Source organism: Bos grunniens, chromosome 18 (assembly GCF_055505025.1).
Source record: "Bos grunniens cultivar Pamir isolate PY7600 chromosome 18, Bosgru_T2T1.0, whole genome shotgun sequence".
NCBI lineage: Eukaryota > Metazoa > Chordata > Mammalia > Artiodactyla > Bovidae > Bos > Bos grunniens.
In genome coordinates this window covers 46,694,334-46,715,771 of record NC_141182.1, presented here as the reverse complement: position 1 = coordinate 46,715,771, position 21,438 = coordinate 46,694,334, and the positions used below count along the sequence as shown (strand labels likewise).

The following is a 21,438-nucleotide window of genomic DNA, read 5'->3' as shown; positions in this document are numbered from 1 at the left end:
CAGAAAAGATGTCCTTTTCATTATAGGGGACTGGAATGCAAAAGTAGGAAGTCAAGAGATACGTGGAGGTATTGTTTAAATACCTCGAAATAGCTAAACGCAGGTCATTCGGATACCCAGTTGCTGGTTGGGAATCACTATTCTTCAAGACGAGTGCTAAAAACTTCCCTGGTGGTCCAGTGGCTAAGAATCAGGGGATGCAGTTTTGACTCCTGGTCAGGGAACTAAGATCGCACATGTCACAGGGCAACTAAGACCTGATGCAGCCAAATATATAATAAACAAATAAATATTTACAGAGATGAATGCTAGATTTCTTACAGTGATACCCAGGGCCTCCATCATCTCCCGTTATATAGGTTCTGATTTGGCCCCAGCCTCATCTCTCTGCCTTTAGACTTTAGGGATTCACCAAGACAGTTTCTAAGTGGTTCATCCCCTGTGTACCCCAGGTCTCCTCACTTTTAAGGCACATCCCTGGGGTTATGTCCAATGGAGCCCACTCCCTCTTTCCGACTGGGAGAGGTACCTGCCTCAGGGCCCAGTAATGGCCTGGGCCCCCACATTCACTGCATTTCAGGAGCCTGTGTCTGTGAGGCCTGTCAACAGCACCTGCTTCCAGCCTGGCCCTTGTGAATGGTCAATAAGGAGCCATTTACTGAATAGTGGAAGGCAGTTTGATACTAAGGTTCCCAAAGAGCTACACCTCCCTATTCATACTCATGTAATCCTCTCTCCTCGAATCTGCCTTGGATGTGTGCCTCGCTAGAAGTCACCGCCCCCCACAGCCAGTTCTGGCCTAAACCTTAAGATTGGGAGCTTCTGCTTTTGTGTGCTCAGGAGCTCTGAGCTCCACACTGGGGAGACCACATGGAAAGGCCACGTGGAGACCTAAGGAAGCCAGGTGAGAGTGAGAATAGATGCCCCTGATGTATGACCCCAGTGCAGTTGTTCGAGTTATCCCTTAGCCATCTGAGCTTTTCCCAAAGCACCAGGCTCACAAGCGAAGAAGCCCCTTGGATTCTTTTCCCTTGGGTGTCCTAGCCAGAGCTGACATCCTGTGGAGCAGAGACAACTATCTCTGCTGCGTCCTTTTCGAATTCTTGAAACGCAGGACAGTGAGCAAATAAAGTTGCTGTTCTTTTTTTTAATGGGAAAAATCAGGGTGTTTTATTGATAATGGTAACATACATGACTTCATGGTTAGGTAGGCAGGGCTATAAGGCCTGAGCCTAGGCTTTGTGCTTCTCATTGGGCTTCTTGGGGACAAACTTCTGCCGTTTCTTCCACATGCCTTTATTCATCTCCTTAAACTCGTCCAACATATCTGTGGACAGGATCAGTTTGTACTCTTCCAAGGACAGGCCACTGAAGCTTGTGTGTCTGAGGTGAGGGTACTTGTGTTTGCAGTAGTTTGAATGGAGCCAGGCTAAGCTCTTGTACACCTGACTGCAGGCCTCAGGCTCTGCAGTCTGGGTGTTCTCTCCCTCCTGAAAGGCTTGTGCTATGCACTGCCACAAGTAAGTGCCCAACTTCCTGTCTGTTTGGTCTCGTCCCAGCCATTCCTCACAGAGCTTAAGAAAGCGCCCTTAGTGGCTGGCTGCCGATTTAGGCCCGCCTGACTCTGCCCCTGAGGGAAGAGTTGGCCCTCCGTTGTGGTTTTAAGCCATTAGTTGTGAGGAATTTCATTATGCAGCAGTGGCTACCTGATATAAGCTGATTAAACTGTTTCCTACTCCTCCTTGGGCCTCACAGAGGAACGGGCAGAATGTTATCACCAACATAAACACACTCAGTGCCCAGATCAGGACTAGCGTATTGTATACATTCATTTATTTGCTCACTCACTCATTCATTCATTCACTCATTTATTCTTTCACTAGATATTTATGGAGATCCTGCCATATGCCAAGGTACTGTGGATACACTGGTGACAAGACAGACAAAATCATGGAACTCATATAATATGAACTGTGATGTCAGTGTAAGAGCAATCATCCTGGGTAATATACCAGAATGACTGGCTAAAGACAGTAAAGAAAGCAAGACTATTATTGAACAGAAGCATAATGTCACACCAGTTGGGTTTATGTCTCAGCCATTTGGGGGAAAATATCAATTTGGAGCCTCATCTTGCATGATAAATGAAAATAAATTCCAGATGGACTAGAGTAAAATGTGGGAAGAAAATTACACAATAAAAATCTTGAAGATGAAATAAATATTTAATAACCTCTGGGTTGGGAAAGACTTTCTGAACTTTAAGAGAGCAAATCACAGGGACTTCCCTGGCGGTCCTGTGGTTAAGACTCCATGCTCCTACTGCAGGAGGCGTGAGTTTGATCCCTGGAGATCCCGCATGCCTACCACTGGGTGTGGCTGAGAAAAAATCCTGTTTAAAAAAGAGAGAGAGAATAAATCATAAAGGAAAAGATTGACATATTTGACTGTATACAAAGTTGAGTATCCCATATGTTTGAAAAGGGCATGACTAGGGACTTCCCTGGCATTCCAAAGGTAAAGGCTCCTTGCTCCCTAATGCAGTGGGTGCTGGTTCAATCCCTGGTTGGGGAACTAAGACCCCACATACCGACTAAAAACAAACAAAAATTATTATTTTAAAAAAGGCATGACTAAAATTGAAGTGAACTAGTAGAGAAAAATATTTGCAACAGGTATAACAGAAAAGTGATAAACATATTAATAAATTAACGTGGAATTAACAGGAAAAGCCAGTACCCAAAAGAAAGATGGGCAATTAATATGAAAGGACAATTCAAAGAAGAAACATAAAGAGCCAAAAAAGATAAAAGCCAAGTTTATCCCTGGTAATATTCAAATAATTTGCCCTTTGAAATACTGAGAGGCAGCCCTTTGCCTGTCAAATCAGCAATGATGTTTGAAATGTGGTTCCCTTTGGTGAGGAGAGTTCAGGGAAATGGGAGACCCTGTTCACATTCACCACAATCGGGGTGTGAAGGGGAGTGATTTTTATAGAGAAGGATTGGGCCCCAAGTTTAAAACTTGAAAATGCTCATATCTAAAAAAAAAAAGAAAATGCTCATATCTGTTAATTCATCATTTACACTACTGGAAAGAATCTGGCAAATGGAAAAGAATTTCACCCCAAGGATTTTTATGGCATCATTAAAATTTTTTTAAAAATTTATTTATATATTTATTTTTGGCTGTGCTTGATCTTTGACTTCTTGCGGTGGCTTCTCTTGTTGCGGAACATGGGTTCTAGGGTGCATGGGCTTGAGTCATTGTGGTGCAGGGGGCTCAGTTCCCCTGTGGCATGTGGGATCTTAGTTCCCAGACCAGAAATTGAACCTGCATTCGCTGTGTTGCAAGGTGGATTCTTAACCACTGGACCACCAGGGAAGTCTCTATGGCACCATTTTTTAATAAAGCAAAACAAACAAAACCAAATTGGAAATAATTTAACTATGACCTACTAGCATTTGACAAAGGTCCATGGGATATTAATTGGTATTTGAGAATAAAAGCCTCCTTAATAAAATGAATGTGGGAAATGCTGACTTGAATGAAGCTAAGTGAGATGCAGGAGCTTTAATTAACATGCTAGTGTCCATGATAACTGTAATAAGAAGGGCCCTCCTAGGTATTTTTTGCTAAACAAATTTATGTATCCCTCTATTTTCAGTTTTTCAGCAACTGTTGTCAACTATCAAGTCATTTCTTCCACCTCATTCTATTGGCCACCTCATGGCCCAAGACTTACTCAGATCAAGGGGTGGGGAAATAGATTCCTCCCTTTGATGGAAGTGGCTGTGAAATCAGATGGCAAAGGGCAAGGAGACAGGAAGGGGTGAAAAACTGGAGCCATTTTTGCAGTCTACCAGAGCCCTTTCTTCACATGTATGAGGAAAGGTAAATTACTAGCAGTTAAAAAATTTATTTACTTATTTATTTGAGTGTACCAGGTCTTAGTTTCGGCATGTGGAATATGGTTCCCTGACCAGGAATCAAACCTGGGCCCCTTGCATTGGGAGCCCAGAGTCTTAGCCACTGGACCACCAGGGAAGTCCCAAATAAATAGCAGTTGTTACTTGAAGAAGTAAGTCTTCTTCCCCAAGTCTCAGTGGCTTGATACAACCTTTTTTTTTTCCCCCCCACAGGATAGCATGATGCAGTCAGTGGGGTAGAGCTACCCCATCTGGCAGCTCTGGGCTCCTTTAGCTCCCTTGCTCCCACCCCTCATCCTCTCCATCAGTGAATGTTGAAAGAGAGGAGGGGCATACGTGGGAGGTCTTGGGGATCACACCTGGAGGTCGGACACACATCTGCACACTAGCTCTTTGGTTCACATAACCAATTGCAAGGGAGGATGTAGTCCAGTCCCAAAGGGGCAACGGTGAGTGGTGTTAGTGAGCAATTAGTCTCTACAACATGTTTGGGAACACGCTGTATCTGAAAGTAGAGAAGGGTTATTGTGTTGATTTATTTGTTTTCGTGTATATCACTTGTCTTCCTTCTCTAGGTTGTAAGCTCCAGGAAGGCAGTTTTGTTCACCATTTCACCAACTAGGGGCCCAGTAAGCGCTCAACAAATATATGTGGAATAAATGAATGAATGGATGAGTGAATGAAAAATTCAACACTTTCACAGGATACAATATTATGAACCAATTAAAACTGATGTGTCTAAGATTCCGGAAACACGAAAAATTGTTTACATGTGAACATTTAGGTAGGGTCTAGGTTAGGTACCACAGATCCCCTGGAGGAGGAAATGGCAACCCATTCCAGTAGGTTTGCTTGAAGAATTCCATGGACAGAGGATCCTGGAGGGCTACAGTCCAGGGGGTTGCAAAGAGTCTGACATGACTGAGGGACTCACACTTTCACTTTCAGGTTAGGTACGATACGAATCCATAACAGAATACAATAAAACAGTAGCTTAAACAAAGGAGAACTTTATTTCTCTCTAACCAATAGAAGTATCAATAACCTCAGATATGCAGATGACACCACCCTTATGGCAGAAAGTGAAGAACTAAAGAGGCTCTTGATGAAAGTGAAAGAGGAGAGTGAAAAAGTTGGCTTAAAACTCAATATTCAGAAAACTAAGATCATGGCATCCGGTCCCATCTCTTCATGGCAAATAGATGGGGAAACAGTGGCTGACTTTATTTTTTCCGGCTCCAAAATCACTGGAGATGGTGACTGCAGCCATGAAATCAAAAGATGCATACTCCTTGGAAGAAAAGTTATGACCAACCTAGAAAGCATATTAAAAAGCAGAGACATTACTTTGCCAACAAAGGTCTGTCTAGTCAAAGCTATGGTTTTTCCAGTAGTAAAGTATGGGTGTGAGAGTTGGACTATAAAGAAAGCTGAGCACTGAAGAATTGATGCTTTTGAACTGTGGTGTTGGAGAAGACTATTGAGAGTCCCTTGGACTGCAAGGAGGTCCAACCAGTCCATTCTAAAGGAGATCAGTCCTGAGTGTTCATTGGAAGGACTGATGTTGAACCTGAAACTCCAATACTTTGGCCACCTGATGTGAAGAGCTGACTCACTTGAAAAGACCCTGATTCTGGGAAAGATTGAAGGAAGGAGGAGAAGGGGACAACACAGGATGAGATGGTTGGATGGCATCACCAACTCGATGGACAAGAGTTTGGGTAAACTTTGGAAGTTGGTGATGGACAGGGAGGCCTGCCGTGCTGTGGTCCACGGGGTTGCAAAGAGTTGGACACGACTGAGCGACTGAATGGAACTGAACTGAACCAATAGACCAAGCATAAACAGTCCAAGGCTTCATGGTGTCAGTATGGAGGCTTCATGGCATCAGAGAGCCAAGCTGCTTTGACCAATGGCTCTCCTGTTCCTAGGGGAGTGCCCTGGCCTGAGTGGTCCTAGGTTGCTCCCACCACATCCATATTCTATGTTCTTCATGTGGGAAGGGGAAAAGGAAAATGGAGACTCATCCTATGGTTCTTCTTGAGCATAGATGAATTGAGAAATAAAATCTTAGCTTTGGTGTCTACTTTATTCTGAAGGTCATCTCTTTGCTTTTTTCCCAGGGCAAAGAGCAGATGTGTACAGTGAGGTCAGGTCCTGAATGACCAGTCAAAGAGAATATAGCTCCTTGTTGGGAGGGATTGGGGGCAGGAGGAGAATGGGACGACAGAGGATGAGATGGCTGGATGGCATCACTGACTCGATGGACGTGAGTCTGAGTGAACTCCGGGAGTTGGTGATGGACAGGGAGGCCTGGCATGCTGCGATTCATGGGGTCGCAAAGAGTCGGACACGACTGAGCGACTGATCTGATCTGATCTGATCAGGTAAATACAAGCTGTTTGCAAAGATGGGCAGCATGCAGATTTGCACATATGATATGGTCAGAAATATATAAACATATATTCAGTAAAATGACAGGAAGGAAATACAACAAAATACCATAATGAGATTGTCTCTCAGATGTAGGTGAAGTGTTTTTTTTCATTTTTATTATTGTATCTTGCTGTATTTTTCAAAAGTTTCATAATGAGCAAGCATTAAGATCTTTTAAATTTTATTTATTGTGACATATCAAACACCTATCAAAAAAAAAGCCCACAAAACCCCCCAAACAAAAAGCAAAAGCACAGGATAATGAATCATTGAGTGAACACTCATGCATACACATCCACAGTGGGGAAAAAAAAAGATGTCATTGATGCATTCTAGAAAATGTTTTGTCCTATTTTATTCATAAAACTTCCTGCTTTCTGACAGGTTACTACCATTTAGACTTGATGGAATCCTTTCTTTGGTTTTCTTAGTAGTCTTGCCACCTACGTGTGCTTCTTAAACACTATAGTCTAATCTGGACTCTTTTAAAACTCTATGTAAATGGGAACCATATTGCATATACTCTTTCATATATGTTTTTTTCCTTTCACTCAACATTCTGTTTGTGAGATAAATCCATGTTGTGACAAGTACTAGTACCTACTGTGTTTATTCTACGCAGTCAAGATATTTATTCTCGTTATCACATAATGTCCCATGGTGTGAATCTACTACAAAGTACGTATCCATCTTCCTCTGATGAACATTTGTGTTGATTCCCTTGAAGGGCTTTGCAAGTAGGACAGCTATGAAGAGCTTTGCACAGGCTTCCTGGTGTCCATCCACCAGTCTCTTTAGGATATAGATAGAGAGGCAGAAGTTCTGAGTCACTGGGAATAACAATGCCAAATTGTTCCCAAAGTGGTTAAACCACTGCCACTCACTCCTTCTGCAGTGCGTGGGAGTTTTGGTTGCTCCCTATCTTTTAGCACCCACACGTGGTATTGTCAGATTTTGCCATTTTTGTCATTTCCAGGTATAGAGGGGAAGGTGTCCTTTTTTGGCCTCACCGCATGGTATGTGGGATCTTAGCTCCCCCGCCAGGGATCAAACCTTTGTCCCCTGCTTTGAAAGCATGGAGTCTTAACCTCCGGACCAATCAGAAAGTTCTGAGGGGTAGGTGTTTTAATTCACATTTCCCACTGAACTTCAGAACCTATTGATACCTTTACTGCCATATGGATTTCCTCCTATGTAAAGGGTCTGCTTAAGAGTTCTGCTCACTTTTCTTTTGGGGTTGGCTGTTTGTTTTTGAAGGAGTTACTTCTATATCCCCTACTCAAATCCTTAGTCTACATCATATGTTGGAAATATCTTCTCCCACTCTGACCATTTGGTAATGGTATCTTTTTAATGGAAAATCTCAAAACATACACCAAAGTGGAGAGAACAGTGTAATGAATTCCCAAAGGCTTATTAGCAGCTTCAACAATTGTCAGTGTATTTGTTGTTTAGTCGCTGAGTGATGTCTCACTTTTCTGTGACCCCGTGAACTGTAGCCTGCCAGGCTCCTCTGTCCATGGGATTACCCAGACAAGAATGCTGGAGTGAGCTGCCATTTCCTTCTCCCAGGGATCTTTCCAATCCAGGGATCGAACTTACGCCTCTGTATTGGCAGGCAGATTCTTTCCAACTGAGCCACCAGAGAAGCCTGTCAGTATATAGCCAATCTCATTTCCTCTCTACCTACACTTCTTCCCCCTTGGGTTATTTTATGCAAATTCTAAAAGTCTTATTATTTTATCAAAGAAAATTTAGTAAGTATCTCTAAGCAATAAAGACCTTTTAAAATATAAATATATAACCATATCACTCTAAGACATCTTTTGATGAATACAAATTATTAACATTGATTAGCCAAATGTAACAATCTTGTCTTTTGTAGTTAGTGCTTTTTGAGTCTTGATTAAGAAATCTTAGCACAATTATGTAAAGTTTAAAAGTAAAATAAAATTTAAAAAAAATAAAAAAAAAGAAATCTTAGCAGATGTTAGCTATTATATATGGAATGGATAAACAACAAGGTCCTACTGTATAGCATGGGGAACTGTATTCAATATCTTGTGTTAAACCACAATGGAAAAGAAGATTTTAAAAGTATGTATATAATATGTCTATGTATAACTGAATCACTTAACTGTGCAGCAGAAATTAACACATTTTAAAACAACTATACTTCAATTTTTAAAAATTAAAAAAGGAGAAATCTTTTCTCTTCCTTGCAGTTATGCTACATTATCTTTTAAAACTTTTTCATTTTATTTTTCAATTTGGGTCTGTGATCTACCTAAAGTTGATTATTGTGCTTAGTATGAGGTAGGAGTCTAATGTAATTTTCATCCAATTAGATAGGAAACTCAGTATATTTATTGAAAAGATCATCTTTTTCTCTTTTTTTGCAGTAAAAACCTCTATCACAAGTCAGGGGGCCATAGGTACATAGGTATACTTCTAGAATCTCTACTCTAGTTCACCAATCATTGAATTAATTTCCATTGCTTTACAAGTATTTTTAAAAATATTTATTTTTATTTACTCATTTGATTGCACTGAGTCTCAGTTGCAGCAGTGGAATCTTTAGTTGTACCATTTGGGATCTTGTTCCCTGGCCAAGGATCAAACCCTAGCCCCTGCATTGGGAGCGTGGAGTCTTAGCCACTGGACCACCAGAGAAGTCTGGCTTTATAAAAAGTCTTGATATCAGCGAGGGTGGAAACTATCTCCTTGTTTTTTCACTAAGAGTATCTTTGTTATAATTGGCTCTTTGATTTTAGTATAAAATTTAGAATCCACCTGCAAGTTGCACAGAAAAAAGCTTTTAATCTAGATTATGAATGGATAGAACATATAGGTAAATTCAAGGGAAACTGCTATCCAAATCCAATAACATGGTATATCAAACCATTATCTAGATTTTTTAAAAAGTCTTTTACAAAGGTCCCTTATATAGGCTTTTCATACAGTTTGTTAGATTTATTACCAGTCACTTGATCATTTACGCTAATATAGATGGCTACTTTTCTCCACCTTTGTTTGGTTTATGACTGGTATGTGGCAATAAAATTGATTTTTATACATTGATTTTATATCCAGTTACCTAGCTAAGTTCTGTTATGAATTTTAATAAATTAGTCTGTAGAGTCTTCTGAACATTCTTTAGCCAGAATCACATAATCTATTAATAATGATGCCAATAACTTTTTATTTATTTTCCTGCTTTACTTCAGAGTTAAGGTTTCCAGGACAAAGTTGAAAAGAAGCAATAACAACAGGCATCTTTCTTTGTCTTATTCCACACTTAGAAGGAAAACTTTTAATATTTAACCATTAAATATTTAAATGCATGTGTGCTAAGTCACTTCAGTCATGTCTGACTCTTTGTGACCCTACGGACTATAGCCCGCCATGCTCCTCTGTCCATGGGATTCTCCAGGCAAGAATACTGGAGTGGGTTACCATGCCCTCAGCCAGAGGATCTTTCCAACCCAGGGATCAAACCCACATCTCAAACCTGCGTCTCTTAAGTCTCTTGCATTGGCAGGCAGGTTCTTTACCACTGGTGCCACCTGGGAAGCCCCAATATTTTAATACTTAACCATAAATGATGCTTGCTGTAGGTTTTTGGTAGTGCTCTTCATCAGAAGGTTTTTTGAAATATTTATTTGGCTGCACCCGGTCTTGGTTGTGACACTGGGGCTCATCTGCCTTGGTTTTGTCATGTAGGATCTTTAGCTGCAGCATACGAACTCTTAGTTGTGGCACGTAGGATCTAGTTTCCTGACCAGGAATTGAATCCAGGCCCTGGGCATTGGGAGTGCAGAGTCTTAGCCACTGGACCACCAGGGAAGTCCCTCCTGGTTCATTCTTACCTTAATGACCTCAGGTCTCAGCTTAAAAGGAAGAGCTGAGGTTCAGACTGTCCAGTCTGGGTGGATCTGGGCCTTTACTTTTGCTCAAACCATCTTTTGCATGGAAGAAGGCATTTGTCCCAAAGGCATTTGAGTTTTGAACTCCACTCTTGTTTTATTCAGAGTTTTCAATACTATTTCCTTACCCTCTTATTGGTGTGTGTGCTCAGTCATGTCCAACTCTTTGAGACCCCATGGACTGTAACCCGCCAGGCTCCTCTGTCCATGGGATTTCGCAGGCAAGAATACTGGAGTGAGTTGCCATCTCCTTCTCCAGGGGGTCTTCCCAACATAAGTGTCAAACCCGCATCTCTCGCGTCTCCTGTATTGGCAGATGGATTCTTTACCACTGCACCTCCTGGGAAGCCCTCCCTCTAACTAGTGTTTTGCTGCTTTTAATAATTTTTTCCCCCATAGATTTCATCCTGCATTTTTGTCTGTTCTCCAATGAAGATGGTTTTTGGTTTATTTAGAACACCATTCCTGGCAGAAAAAGTCCTATTATTTTTTCTTCTGCAAAATTGAATTTGTTATGCTTTCTGAAATTAAAATATCTTTCCCCCCAATTATATATACTAAAAAATCCCCTGTAAAAAAAAAAGACAACCAAGTTTTTAAAAATAAGAAAATCTAAATGATCTAAATCCCATTGCCCAGAGATACCACTGTTGACATTTACTTGACTACACATTCATACTTCTTTCTATTCAGATATGCACAGTTTTACATATATCATTTTATATAAACGGCGTCATGTTATACACACTGTTGTTTTCACGTAGTTCCTTTACATTCAACCCTATTTTGTGTTTACCCTTCCCCATCTCCTATCCTGACCGAGGTCACCAGTGTTGCCAACGTTAACAGCCTGAGTGTATCCTAAGGTAGTTTTCCCCACTGTCACTCAAATATGCAAACATATATATACATATATATTTATGAGGGATTCATTTTAATCACTGCACTCGTACCACCAATAGAATCACTTCTCTGCATCTAGCTTTTCTCAGTTAAAATCCCTTCAAATCAGCTTGTAGAGTTCTAATTCATTCGTAATGACTGCATTGATGATATGGGTGAACCACAATTGGTAAATCCATCAAGCATTACCTTAATTATATTTAAAAGACCTTCATTTTATGAATGAAAACTCAGCCACTGTGGTCTAAGATGCATGCCTACTGCCAGCGTCAGGGCCACACTCCAGCCAAGAGGAAGGGCAGAGACAGGGAGAGTCTCACTTTTGCCTTTAGAAACACAACCTGAAGTTGCCTGCTTTGTTTCTTGCCTCATTCTATCCTCCAGAAGACAGTTATGAGGCCTCACCTGGCTCCAAAGAGACTGAGAAACATAGTCTTGGCCAGGGGACCAGATGTCTGATTCCAAATGCTATTCCAGTAGAAGGGGAAAAGAACAACATCTGCTGATGAGGCATTCAACCTTGCTTCCCTGGTGGCTCAGTAGTAAAGAATCCGCCTGCCGATGCAGGAGACTCAAATTCGATCCCTGGTCGGGAAGATCCCCTGGAGGAGGGAATGGTAACTCATTCCAGTATTCTTGCCTGGGAAATCCCATGGACAGCAGAGCCTGGTGGGGCTACAGTCCAAGGGGTCTCAAAGAGTCAGACACAACTGAGCAACCAAGCATGAATGCACATAGAACTTACATAGGGTAAAATTCATCCTTTTTAGTGTACTGTTCTATGGGTTTGACAAATACACTGTTATTTTTCAGTTGCTAAGTTGTGTCCAACTCACAGAGAGTCAGACACCACTGAAGCAATTTAGCACGCATCCCAAACAGGATTCCATTGTATGGATATACCACAGGTTGTCCATTCATCTGCTGAAGAACACTTGGGTTGTTTCTAGTTTGGACATTATGACTAAAGCCACTATTCATATGGCAAACTGCTTTTTATGTGAATTTAAGTTTTCATTTCTCTTCGGTAAATACCTAGGAATGGTATTGTTGGATCATACAGTAAGAATATGTTTAACTTTATAAGAAACAACTGAACTGTTATCTAAAGTATCTGTACTATTTTGCACTCCTGTCAACAATGCATGAGAGTTCCAACTGTTCACATCCTTGGCAGCTCTAGATATTGTCCATTTATTGCTGTTGTTTGCCATTCTAATAGATGTGGAGTGGTATCTCACTGTGGTTTCTACTTTTTGTTTTAACCAAAGAATCAAACTATTATCCTACCTAGGAAGGATAAGGCAGGCTGGATGGATTGGTTCCCCTGGTATTTTGGACAATTCTCATGCCTTCTATCCCAGATGTCCAGAGCCCTCTGAACATCATCTCAGTTTTTTTTTTTTTTTTGGCTGTCTTCTACTTTTTAGGAATTTCTTACCTTATGAATTCAACCTCCTCAGAAATCCATTTTCCCACTTTTCCTTGCAGCTGTGGTACGGGTGTGTGTCCATTCAGATTCATCCAAAATTCCATCATTTCCTTCCCTCTGATATTTGGGTGCTCGGCTTTCCTCTTTGATCACGTGTGCACTAATCTCCAAATCTTCACAAACTTCACCCTGTAAACTCAGCTAGTTCAAGCAGGGCATTTGAAACTACAGAGTTGGTTGCAGTTGCAAGGTTCCCTGCCCTCTAGGGCTTCCTAGGTGGCTCTTGTGGTAAAGAACTCTCCTGCCAATGCCAGAGACATAAGAGACGCTGGTTTGATTCCTGGGTAGGGAAGATTCCCTGGAGGAGGGCATGGCAACCCACCCCAGTATTCTCACCTGGAGAATCCCATGGACCGGGGAGCCTGGCAGGCTACAGTCTGTGGGGTCACAGAATCGGACACAAGTGAAGGGACTTAATGCACACACGCACAAGGTCCCCCAAAGTACCAGGGCTGTTTCCATTGTCTGCTTTGTAACAGACCATCCCAACATGTAGTGGCTTAAAACAACATTGTTTCTCATGATTCTATACTGTGAGCTGATGGGATGATTCTTCTGCTTCATGTGGTATTGCCTGGGGGTCACTCAAGGGGCTCTGCATTTAGCTGGTGGCTGGAAGGGCACAGAAGATCCAAGATGACTGGATCTTTTGGAGCCCTGGGCACTTCCTGTCTGCCGGGTGCCTTGGGTCTTATCCTTGTGGCCTTTCTCTCCTCATGATATCTCATCCTCTAGGGCCTCTTTGTATGACTTCACTCTCCAGGAAGGGAGCTTGGACTTCCTTACAGCATGGCAGCTGGATTCCAGGAGAGTAAGAGCAAAAGCAGTAAGGTTTCCTACAGCCCAGGCTCAGAAGTGGCACAGCACCACTTTCACTGTGTTCTAAATCCAAGCAAGTCATGAATTTGGCTCAGATTCAAGGGGAAGGGAAATGGGCTCTGTAACTTAAATATATATATATGTTTGTCTTAGTTGTGGCCCAAAGGATCTTTCAGCTGTGTCATGTGGGATGTAGTTCCCTGGCCAGTGATCAAACCTGGGCCCCCTGTGTTGGGAGCATGGAAACTTAGTCACTAGACCACCATGGTAGGGTTTTTTTTTAATTTATTTATTTTTAATTGAATAATAATTGCCTTACAATATTATGTTGATTTCTGCCATACATCAACATGAATCAGCCATAGGTGTACATATATCCCCTCTCTCTTGAAACTTCCTGCTGCCTCCCTCCCCATCCCACCCTTCTAGATTGTCACAGAGCCCTGGTTTGAGTTTGCCACCAGGGAAGTTTTTAAAAATGTATTTGTTTTTGGCCATGCCACATGGCATGTGAGATCTTAGTTCCCTGACCAGGGATCAAACCTGTGCCCCTCACTATCCCTGCAATGGAAGTGTGTGGAGTCCCAACCACTGGACCACCAGAGAAGTTTGCCCTCTGTAATTCTTGATGAGAGGGATAGTATGTGCATATTGAGATGAAGAAAATCTTGGTGACTGTTTTTGGAGACTACCTACCATGGGTGGCTTAAATGAGGTAGAAGTTTCTCCCTCTCATGAGTCCAGGGCTCCTCCAGTGTGATGGGTACAGAGGTTCCTTCTATCCTGTTGCTCTTTTGTCCTTATTATGTTGCCCTTGTCCACTTGTTTTAATGTGATCACTCCCTCATTGAAATTCCAGCAAATGAGAAAGTTGAAGAAGGATGGAGTCTACCCTTCCATGAAAGCCATGGCCTATACATTGCTCATTCACTTCCAACATGGCCCATCAGCCAGAGTGAAGTTGTATGGCCTTTTAAATGCAAATGAAGCCAGGAGATACAGTCTTTAGTCTAGTGGCCAGAGGCCCAGAGGAAAATTCTGCATGGGGGACAGCAGGTATAAAGGCCCTGAGGTGAGAATGAGCTTGACTTACTGGAGAAACAGCAAGAAGGCCAGTGTAGCTCCAGTAGGGGAAGTAAGGGGAAGAGAGGAAAGAGGGGAGGACAGAGAGATGGACAGGTCTTTATATAAACTTATGTTTTCTTTTTTTAATTAAAAAAATTTAATTATTTATTTTGGCTGCACTGGGTGCTCGCCGAGGCACGTGGGCCCTTAGTTGGGGCGTGCAGGGTTCTTTAGTTGACGCTTGTAGGCTTAGTTGTGGGTTCCCGGACCAGGGATTGAACGCGGGTGCCCCATCCCTACCAGCCTGGTTGCACTGAGAGTGCTGAGTGCTATCTGCTGGACCACCAGGCAAGTCCCTGAATATGTGTTTGCAGTTCTCTGCAGTAAACGCCTTCCTTTGTGGAATTGCTGGATGGTGTGCTGCGATTCATGGGGTCGCAAAGAGTCGGACACGACTGAGCGACTGATCTGATCTGATCTGATCTGATGTGTAGGTGACTATTTAAAATTTTTAAATATATGTATTTATTTTGGGGGCAGTGTCAGGTCTTAGTTACAACACTCAGGATATTCCATTGTGGTGTTGCAGCAGCTTAGGCATGCAAGGCATGTGGAATTCTAGGTCCCCAATCAGGGATTGAACACATGCCCCTTGCACTGCAGGGCAGATTCGTAACCACCGGACCTCCATAGAAGTCCCTGTGACTATTTAAATTTATAAGAAACTACCAAGCTCTTTTCCAAGGTGGTGGTTCTATTCCACATTTCCAACTGCTCCTCATGTCTGCTGACACTTGACAGGGTCTGTCTTTTTAATTTTCGTCACTCTAGTGGGCGTGTAGTGGTGTTTCACTGTGGTTTTAGCTTGTATTTCCCTCATGACTAATGATGTTGAACGCTTTTTCACGTGTTATTCGGCTAGTCACATCTCTTCTTTGGTGACGTGTCTGTTCAAATCCTTCAGCCATTTAAAAAAGTAAGTGATTTGCCTCACTTTTCAGAAAGCTTCCCTTGGCTGCTGGGGGGAGGGTGGACGCTGGTGGGGGTGGGGAGAATGGAAGCAGGGAGTCGGGGAAGGGACTGTAGCTTCCACAGAGGCGAGTTTGTCACAGACTCAACCCATGGCTTGTTTTCTGGGAAAGTCAACAACCCCAACACTTGGGCTGCTGCCAAGAGAGTCTGAGACACTTTACAGATCTCGTGGGGTTCAGGGCAGCCCTGCTTCCTGGAGTTGGGCACTGTGGGGAGGGGTCTGCCCTCCATCTCTGTCTCTTCCTTTCCCCAGTGGGATGGAGACCCTGGGCTGGAGACCAGCTGGCATATTAGGGTCTGTTCCAGTACAGCTATGCTTGTGCTTAGTCACTCAGTTGTGTCCGACTCTTTGCGACCCCATGGGCTGTATGGACTGCAGCCCACCAGGCTCTTCCGTTCATGGAATTCTCCAGGCAAGAACACTGGAGTGGGCTGCCACTTCCATTTCTGGGGAGTACAGCTGTACCTGTGGTTAAAATATTGGAATGCTTCACATTGCCACCACCTCAGCCCATTCCCTTGGAACACCTCCGACTTCCCCACATCTCAGCAGCCAAAGGGGGACCCCAAGACTCCGACCCAGCCCTGCAGCCACATCTGATTGGATGGTGCCTGGGTTGTGGGGCTGTTAGACTGGGGACAGCCTGGGCCTGGCTGGAATTGGAAGAATCAGATCAGGAGGCTGAGACTGAGAGGTAGAAGGAGGATTTTTTTCTGAAGGGGAGCCCAGAACTGGAGACAAGAATTGTTTAGTCACTATGGTGTGTCCGACTCTTTTGTGACTCCATGGACTATAGCCCGCCAGTCTCCTCTGTCCTTGGGGTTCTCTAGGCAAGAATATTGGAGTGGGTTGCCATTTGCTTCTCCAGGAGATCTTCCTGTCCCAAGGATTGAACCCATGTCTGCAGATTCTTTACCACTGAGTCACCTGGGAAGCCTTGAATTGCTAGTAACAATAACAACAATGATATTGATAATGATTAACATTCACTGAGCATTTACTGTGTGCTAGGCAGGCCTGATTCTCACGGACCTCACAAAATCCTCACAAGAAACTGGACCACTGCTGCCGCATCCTGGCCCCCTGCTCCCACCCCTGCCCCCAGTAGTCAGGTCCCCACGCCCAGCCAGAGGAAGACTGTTGACTCCTGAGTCAGATCAGGGCCCTCCTGGCTCAGAACTTCCTCTGGTCCCTGATTGCCCCTGGCTCACTGCGCTTCAGCCACCTTGAGACGCCTGAGCAGGCAGGCTCTGCTCATTCCAGACCTGGTGGTGGTAGTGGCGTGTTGATTCTTCTGTGACAGGACTCGGCCAGGCCTGGGCAGTGGCAGTGTTTAATAGCCAGTGCCGCCTGGGGCTCGGCTGTGACCCTCTTCCGGACTCCAAATACTCACCCCCGACTCCAACAGGTCACTCAGACTCTGTCCCATGACTGGCATTCAGTTTCCCCTTTTTCTGTCCTGAGCCCAGGCCCGGGGAGCTGTGGGTGTGCTGCCTGGACGGGGCTTCCTGCCGCTGGCCCATCCCCCTATAGCCCCTAACCTCAGGTTCCTCCTTCCCTAGCTGTGGCTCCTCTCCTGTTGGGGCTAAAAGTCCTTGTCATCTCCTGGGTGGCCTCCCTCAGTACGGGCTTCCAGCCACTTCCTCATTTGGCGGGGGCAGCCCAGCCTGGCTGAGTGTCACCCCTTGCCCCCACCTGCCTCACCCCAAAGCCCTAGGCCGGTGTCTGTGCTGTGTGGATCTGTGTGACTGCCTAGTCTTCTCCCTCTTTCTCTGCCTGGTCACCACTTTCTCCTTCCCTCGCCTCCATCTTGGCTCTTTTCTCTTTTTCTTTAAGGGCCAGATATCTGTCTTTGGGTCCTGGGTTCTATGTCCACCTTTATTTGCTGTGTCACTTTGGGTGAGTGTCTTTACCCTTCTCTAAAATGGAATAAAAGCATCTACCTCCTCAGAAGGGTGTGCTGTGTTTCATTGTTTAGTCATGTCCGACTCTTCCGGACCCCATGGACTGTAGCCCACCAGGCACCTCTGTCCATGGGGATTCTCCAGGCAAGAATACTGGAGTGGGTAGCCTATCCCTCCTCCAGGGGATCTTCCCAACCCAGGGATAGAACCCAGGTCTCCCACACTCCAGGTGGATTCTTTACCATCTGAGCCACCAGGGAAACCCAAGAATACTAGAGTGGGTAGCCTATCCCTTCTCCAGGTGATCTTCTAACCCAGGAATCAAACCAGGGTCTCCTGAATTACAGGTGGATTCTTTACCAACTGAGCTACCAGGGAAGCCACCTCAGAATGGTGTGCTTGGGTTTAAATGCATTAACACTTGGACAGGGTGCCTGTGCATTACTAAAACCCATATCCTGGTGGTCTCTTTTAATATCCTATGAACATTACAAGGTTCTGATTGTCACGTAAATATAACTGGTGCTTATAAAAAGCTGACACGGGTCAGACCCTGTTCTAGAGATACAAATTCATTAGACCCCACAACACCCTTCAAAGTAGGTACTATTTTACTCCTTGTTTTACAGGTGAGGAAACTGAGGCCCAGAGAGGTTGAGTGACTTGCTCAAGGTTGTCCAGCCAGGAAGAGGCAGAGATTAGCTCCAATCACGGTCAGCCAGAGCCCCTCCTGTGACAACGATGGCAGACCTCTGTCTGGGGGTGAAGGTTGAATGGACACATGCGCCCATTGCCCTTCATTCTAACCACTGGAGGCTGCAGCCTGGGGTGTCTGGGCCTAATTCTCTTTGATGATGTCTGCCTGTCTCTGTTCCTCCTCCCCCATTGTCCCCTCCTCCCTCCTGCCACCACCCACCTCAGACTTCCTCCTTTACTGGGTTGGACACTACGCCACATCCCACCCGCCTTGGACTGTGGTGTCCAGCAGCGTTGCCTGCATCATGGAGGGCCTTAGACCCTCCGACAGGCTCCTATCTCTCCTTCTGACTGTGGGTGGTGAGTTGGGGGCTTCTGCAGCTTCTGGGCTCAGCACAGGGCAGGGCATGGAGCTGGGCGGAAAGAGAGAATCGAAGTGGGGCGGGGGAGTGTTGGAACTGCAGCAGATCCCCAGCCCTCCAAACCCTATGAGTCTCTCCCAGAGCCTGCGCCCCTACCCACCCCAAGATTTAGCCTCGGGGAGAAGCAGAGGGAGGGGACTCTAAGAGTGTTGCGAAAGGACAAGTCGATGTAGAAGGAACACAGTCCAGAGGCCTTGAGGACAGCCCGCAGGTCCCTCTCGTGCCCACCGGGGATCAGGAGACACCCTCCCCAGCTTCTATGCCTACTCCGCAGTCACAGCCTCGTGTCTCAGTTTACCTTCTTTTCGTCTCCTCAGGTCTCAGCCTCGTCCAGGCCCAGAGTGGTAGGTCTAGACCCTGCAATCCCCCGCCCTACCTCCCAAAGATCACTCCACCTCTGGACCCTTCCCCAGTCTCTCCACACATCCCCTCCGATGACTGACACCTCCTCCCAATTCCCACTCCCAGTGGTCTCCCCTGACTCCTGTACCACATCCATTCCCAGAATGCAACTGCTCCTCGGTGAGCCCAGGTGTGCTGGCAGGGATCGTGTTGGGGGACCTGATGCTGACCCTCCTCATCGCTCTGGCTGTGTACTACCTGGGTCGGCTGGTCCCTCGGGGGCGAGGGGCTACGGAGGGTGAGTGGGGCTGGCTGGGGATGGCCTGGGACCCTCTGAGGACTTGCCTGGCAAGGGAAGGGTAAGCTCCCAAGTCACAACCACCCAAAGAGAGGTGATGGAGGGACTGACTTTGGAACAAGAAAATAGTCCCAATTCTCACCCCACCCCCAAGCAGTGACCCGGAAACAGCACATCCCGGAGACAGAGTCGCCTTATCAGGTAAGGAAACCAAGTTCTTGCTTCATCTCTCACTCCAGCCCTGTGGTTGTCTGTCCGAAATGGCCCTCCCGCAGTCCCCGCAGAACCCAGACCCTGAAGCCACTTTCTCAGGAGCTCCTCAAACATTGAAGATGAAGCGTCCAAAACTGCTTTCAGTGATCAGTCATGACCTTAGGCTCAGTTTAAAATGTACAGAGGGGAAATTCAGGGATGGTTTGCCTCAGCCAGAAGGCAGGAAAAGCCCAGCCAGGACATGCTGATTTCTCAGAGAAGTCCTCCGAAGAGCAGAGGATATAATTCAACCCAATTTGGTAACTTTAAAATGAGGAGTTTTAGAATTAATAGTGGGGGGCAGGGAGCAGATCTTGTCTCCTTTTGAGAAACTGACAAAAGCCAGAGAAAATCCTTTGAAAAATCCATACTAAAAATGTAAAACTGTGTATATAATCTATGGGCAGTGCAAGTATCCTTGAAACCCTCCTTAAGAGCTATGATACAGGGACTTCCCTGGTGGTCCAATGGCTAAGACTCCGCGCTCGCAATGCAGGGAGCTCAGGTTCAATCCCTGGTTAGGGAACTAGATCCCACAGGCCGCAAATAAGAACCATGATGCAAATGTCATCTTTCCATCTCCCACACCGTGTCAGTGTTATTCTTAACCCTTTACGGGGTCATGAGTTCCTCTGAGAATCTAATGGAAGACAAACAGACCCTCTCCAGAAAGATGAACTCCCAGACCAGGCATTTGTATGTGATTTTAGGGATTCTATCTGGGGCCGGCATCTTGGGGCCACAGACCCTTACCTCACCCCCACTGTGAACCCTGCTCTGTGAAGTCTGTTTTACTTGTCTGCAACCAGCTCTGGTTTGTCCCACTTGTGGCTTGAAAGTCTCTCTGTAAAGTATAAGAATCTCAAGTTTGGCTCCATGAGGACCAGAAGACTCAAGGGAATTCCCAGTTACTGGGAGGCAGTGACATTTTAGGGCAAAGCCCCAATTTATTATTCCTTTGGTGAAATTTGTTGAGGGCTTGTTTAGGCTAGATGCTGGCGAGCTTACATCCTAGCTGGAGAGACAGTCTTGAAGCAAACTAACAAGATCACTTGGGGAGGCAGTGTGAAGAAAATAAAGCAGATTGATGTGACAATGACTGGGGTGTGAGGAGGAGAAACTAGAGATGAGGAAACCAAGAAATGCCTCTCAGGGAATTCCCTGGTGGTCCAGTGGTTAAGACTCTGTGCTTCCAATGCAGGGGGCCCGGGTTTGGTCTCTGTTCCACATGCCATGTGGTCAAAGGAAAAAAGAAATGCCTCTCTGAGAAAATTCCATGAGCTGAGACTAGAAGGGGGGAGAAGGAACCTCCCATGGGAATATCTGGGGAACTGGTGTTCCAGGCAGAGAGAAGAGCACACCCAAAGGCCCCTTGCCTGGGGCGTAATGGTGAGGCACAGGGAAGAGGGGAACATTGAATGCCCTTGAATAAAATCCCAGATCTCTTTCATGGCTACAAAGTTGAAAAAGCTGCCAGGGGCCTTGCCAGCCCCTGGAAGAAAGCTAGATTTTCAGTTTATTTGGTCCATACCCTGGTGGTCCTTTCACTGATGGTCCACACCCTGTCCATCCCTTAGGAGCTCCAAGGCCAGAGGACAGATGTCTACAGCGACCTCAACACACAGAGGCCGTATTACAAATGAGTCCAAAGCAGGGCAGTCAACGACCTGAGGCCTGGATCCAGTCATTCCTGATGCCTGCGCAGCACTCTACTCCTAATCCCATCAAGACACAGATCCACATAGTGGCCTCCATGAGATGTCAGACCTCTCCCCACTACTGCCCCCAAATAAACATTGGAGGACACAAACAATGCTGAGTTATTCCAGATCCCTGGGCTGATGGGATAGGGATATATGGAGTCCTGGGGGATCAAGGACCCAGAAAACAGGTAAATGAGAAGGAGCCTTTGAGAAAGAAT

The 21,438-nt window shown here is 45.1% G+C and overlaps 1 protein-coding gene and 1 pseudogene across 2 annotated transcripts; one reads left to right on the top strand and one right to left on the bottom strand.

Annotated features, from left to right (window-relative positions):
• Positions 1-1,220: 1,220 nt before the first annotated feature.
• LOC147353697 (ubiquinol-cytochrome c reductase complex assembly factor 2 pseudogene) lies at positions 1,221-15,450 on the bottom strand (annotated as a pseudogene).
• Positions 15,451-18,412: 2,962 nt separating this feature from the next.
• Positions 18,413-21,327, top strand: TYROBP (transmembrane immune signaling adaptor TYROBP). 2 transcript variants are annotated; one of them, XM_086352223.1, is made up of 5 exons: positions 18,413-18,563; positions 18,943-18,969; positions 19,131-19,265; positions 19,423-19,466; positions 21,095-21,327. In XM_086352223.1, exons 1-5 carry the CDS (start codon positions 18,509-18,511, stop codon positions 21,158-21,160), a joined length of 327 nt encoding a protein of 108 aa, XP_086208349.1. In that variant the 5' UTR covers positions 18,413-18,508; the 3' UTR covers positions 21,161-21,327. The 2 variants fall into 2 exon arrangements, with proteins under 2 accessions (XP_086208349.1, XP_086208350.1); XM_086352224.1 differs by having other exon boundaries at positions 18,455-18,563; positions 19,420-19,466.
• Positions 21,328-21,438: the final 111 nt, after the last annotated feature.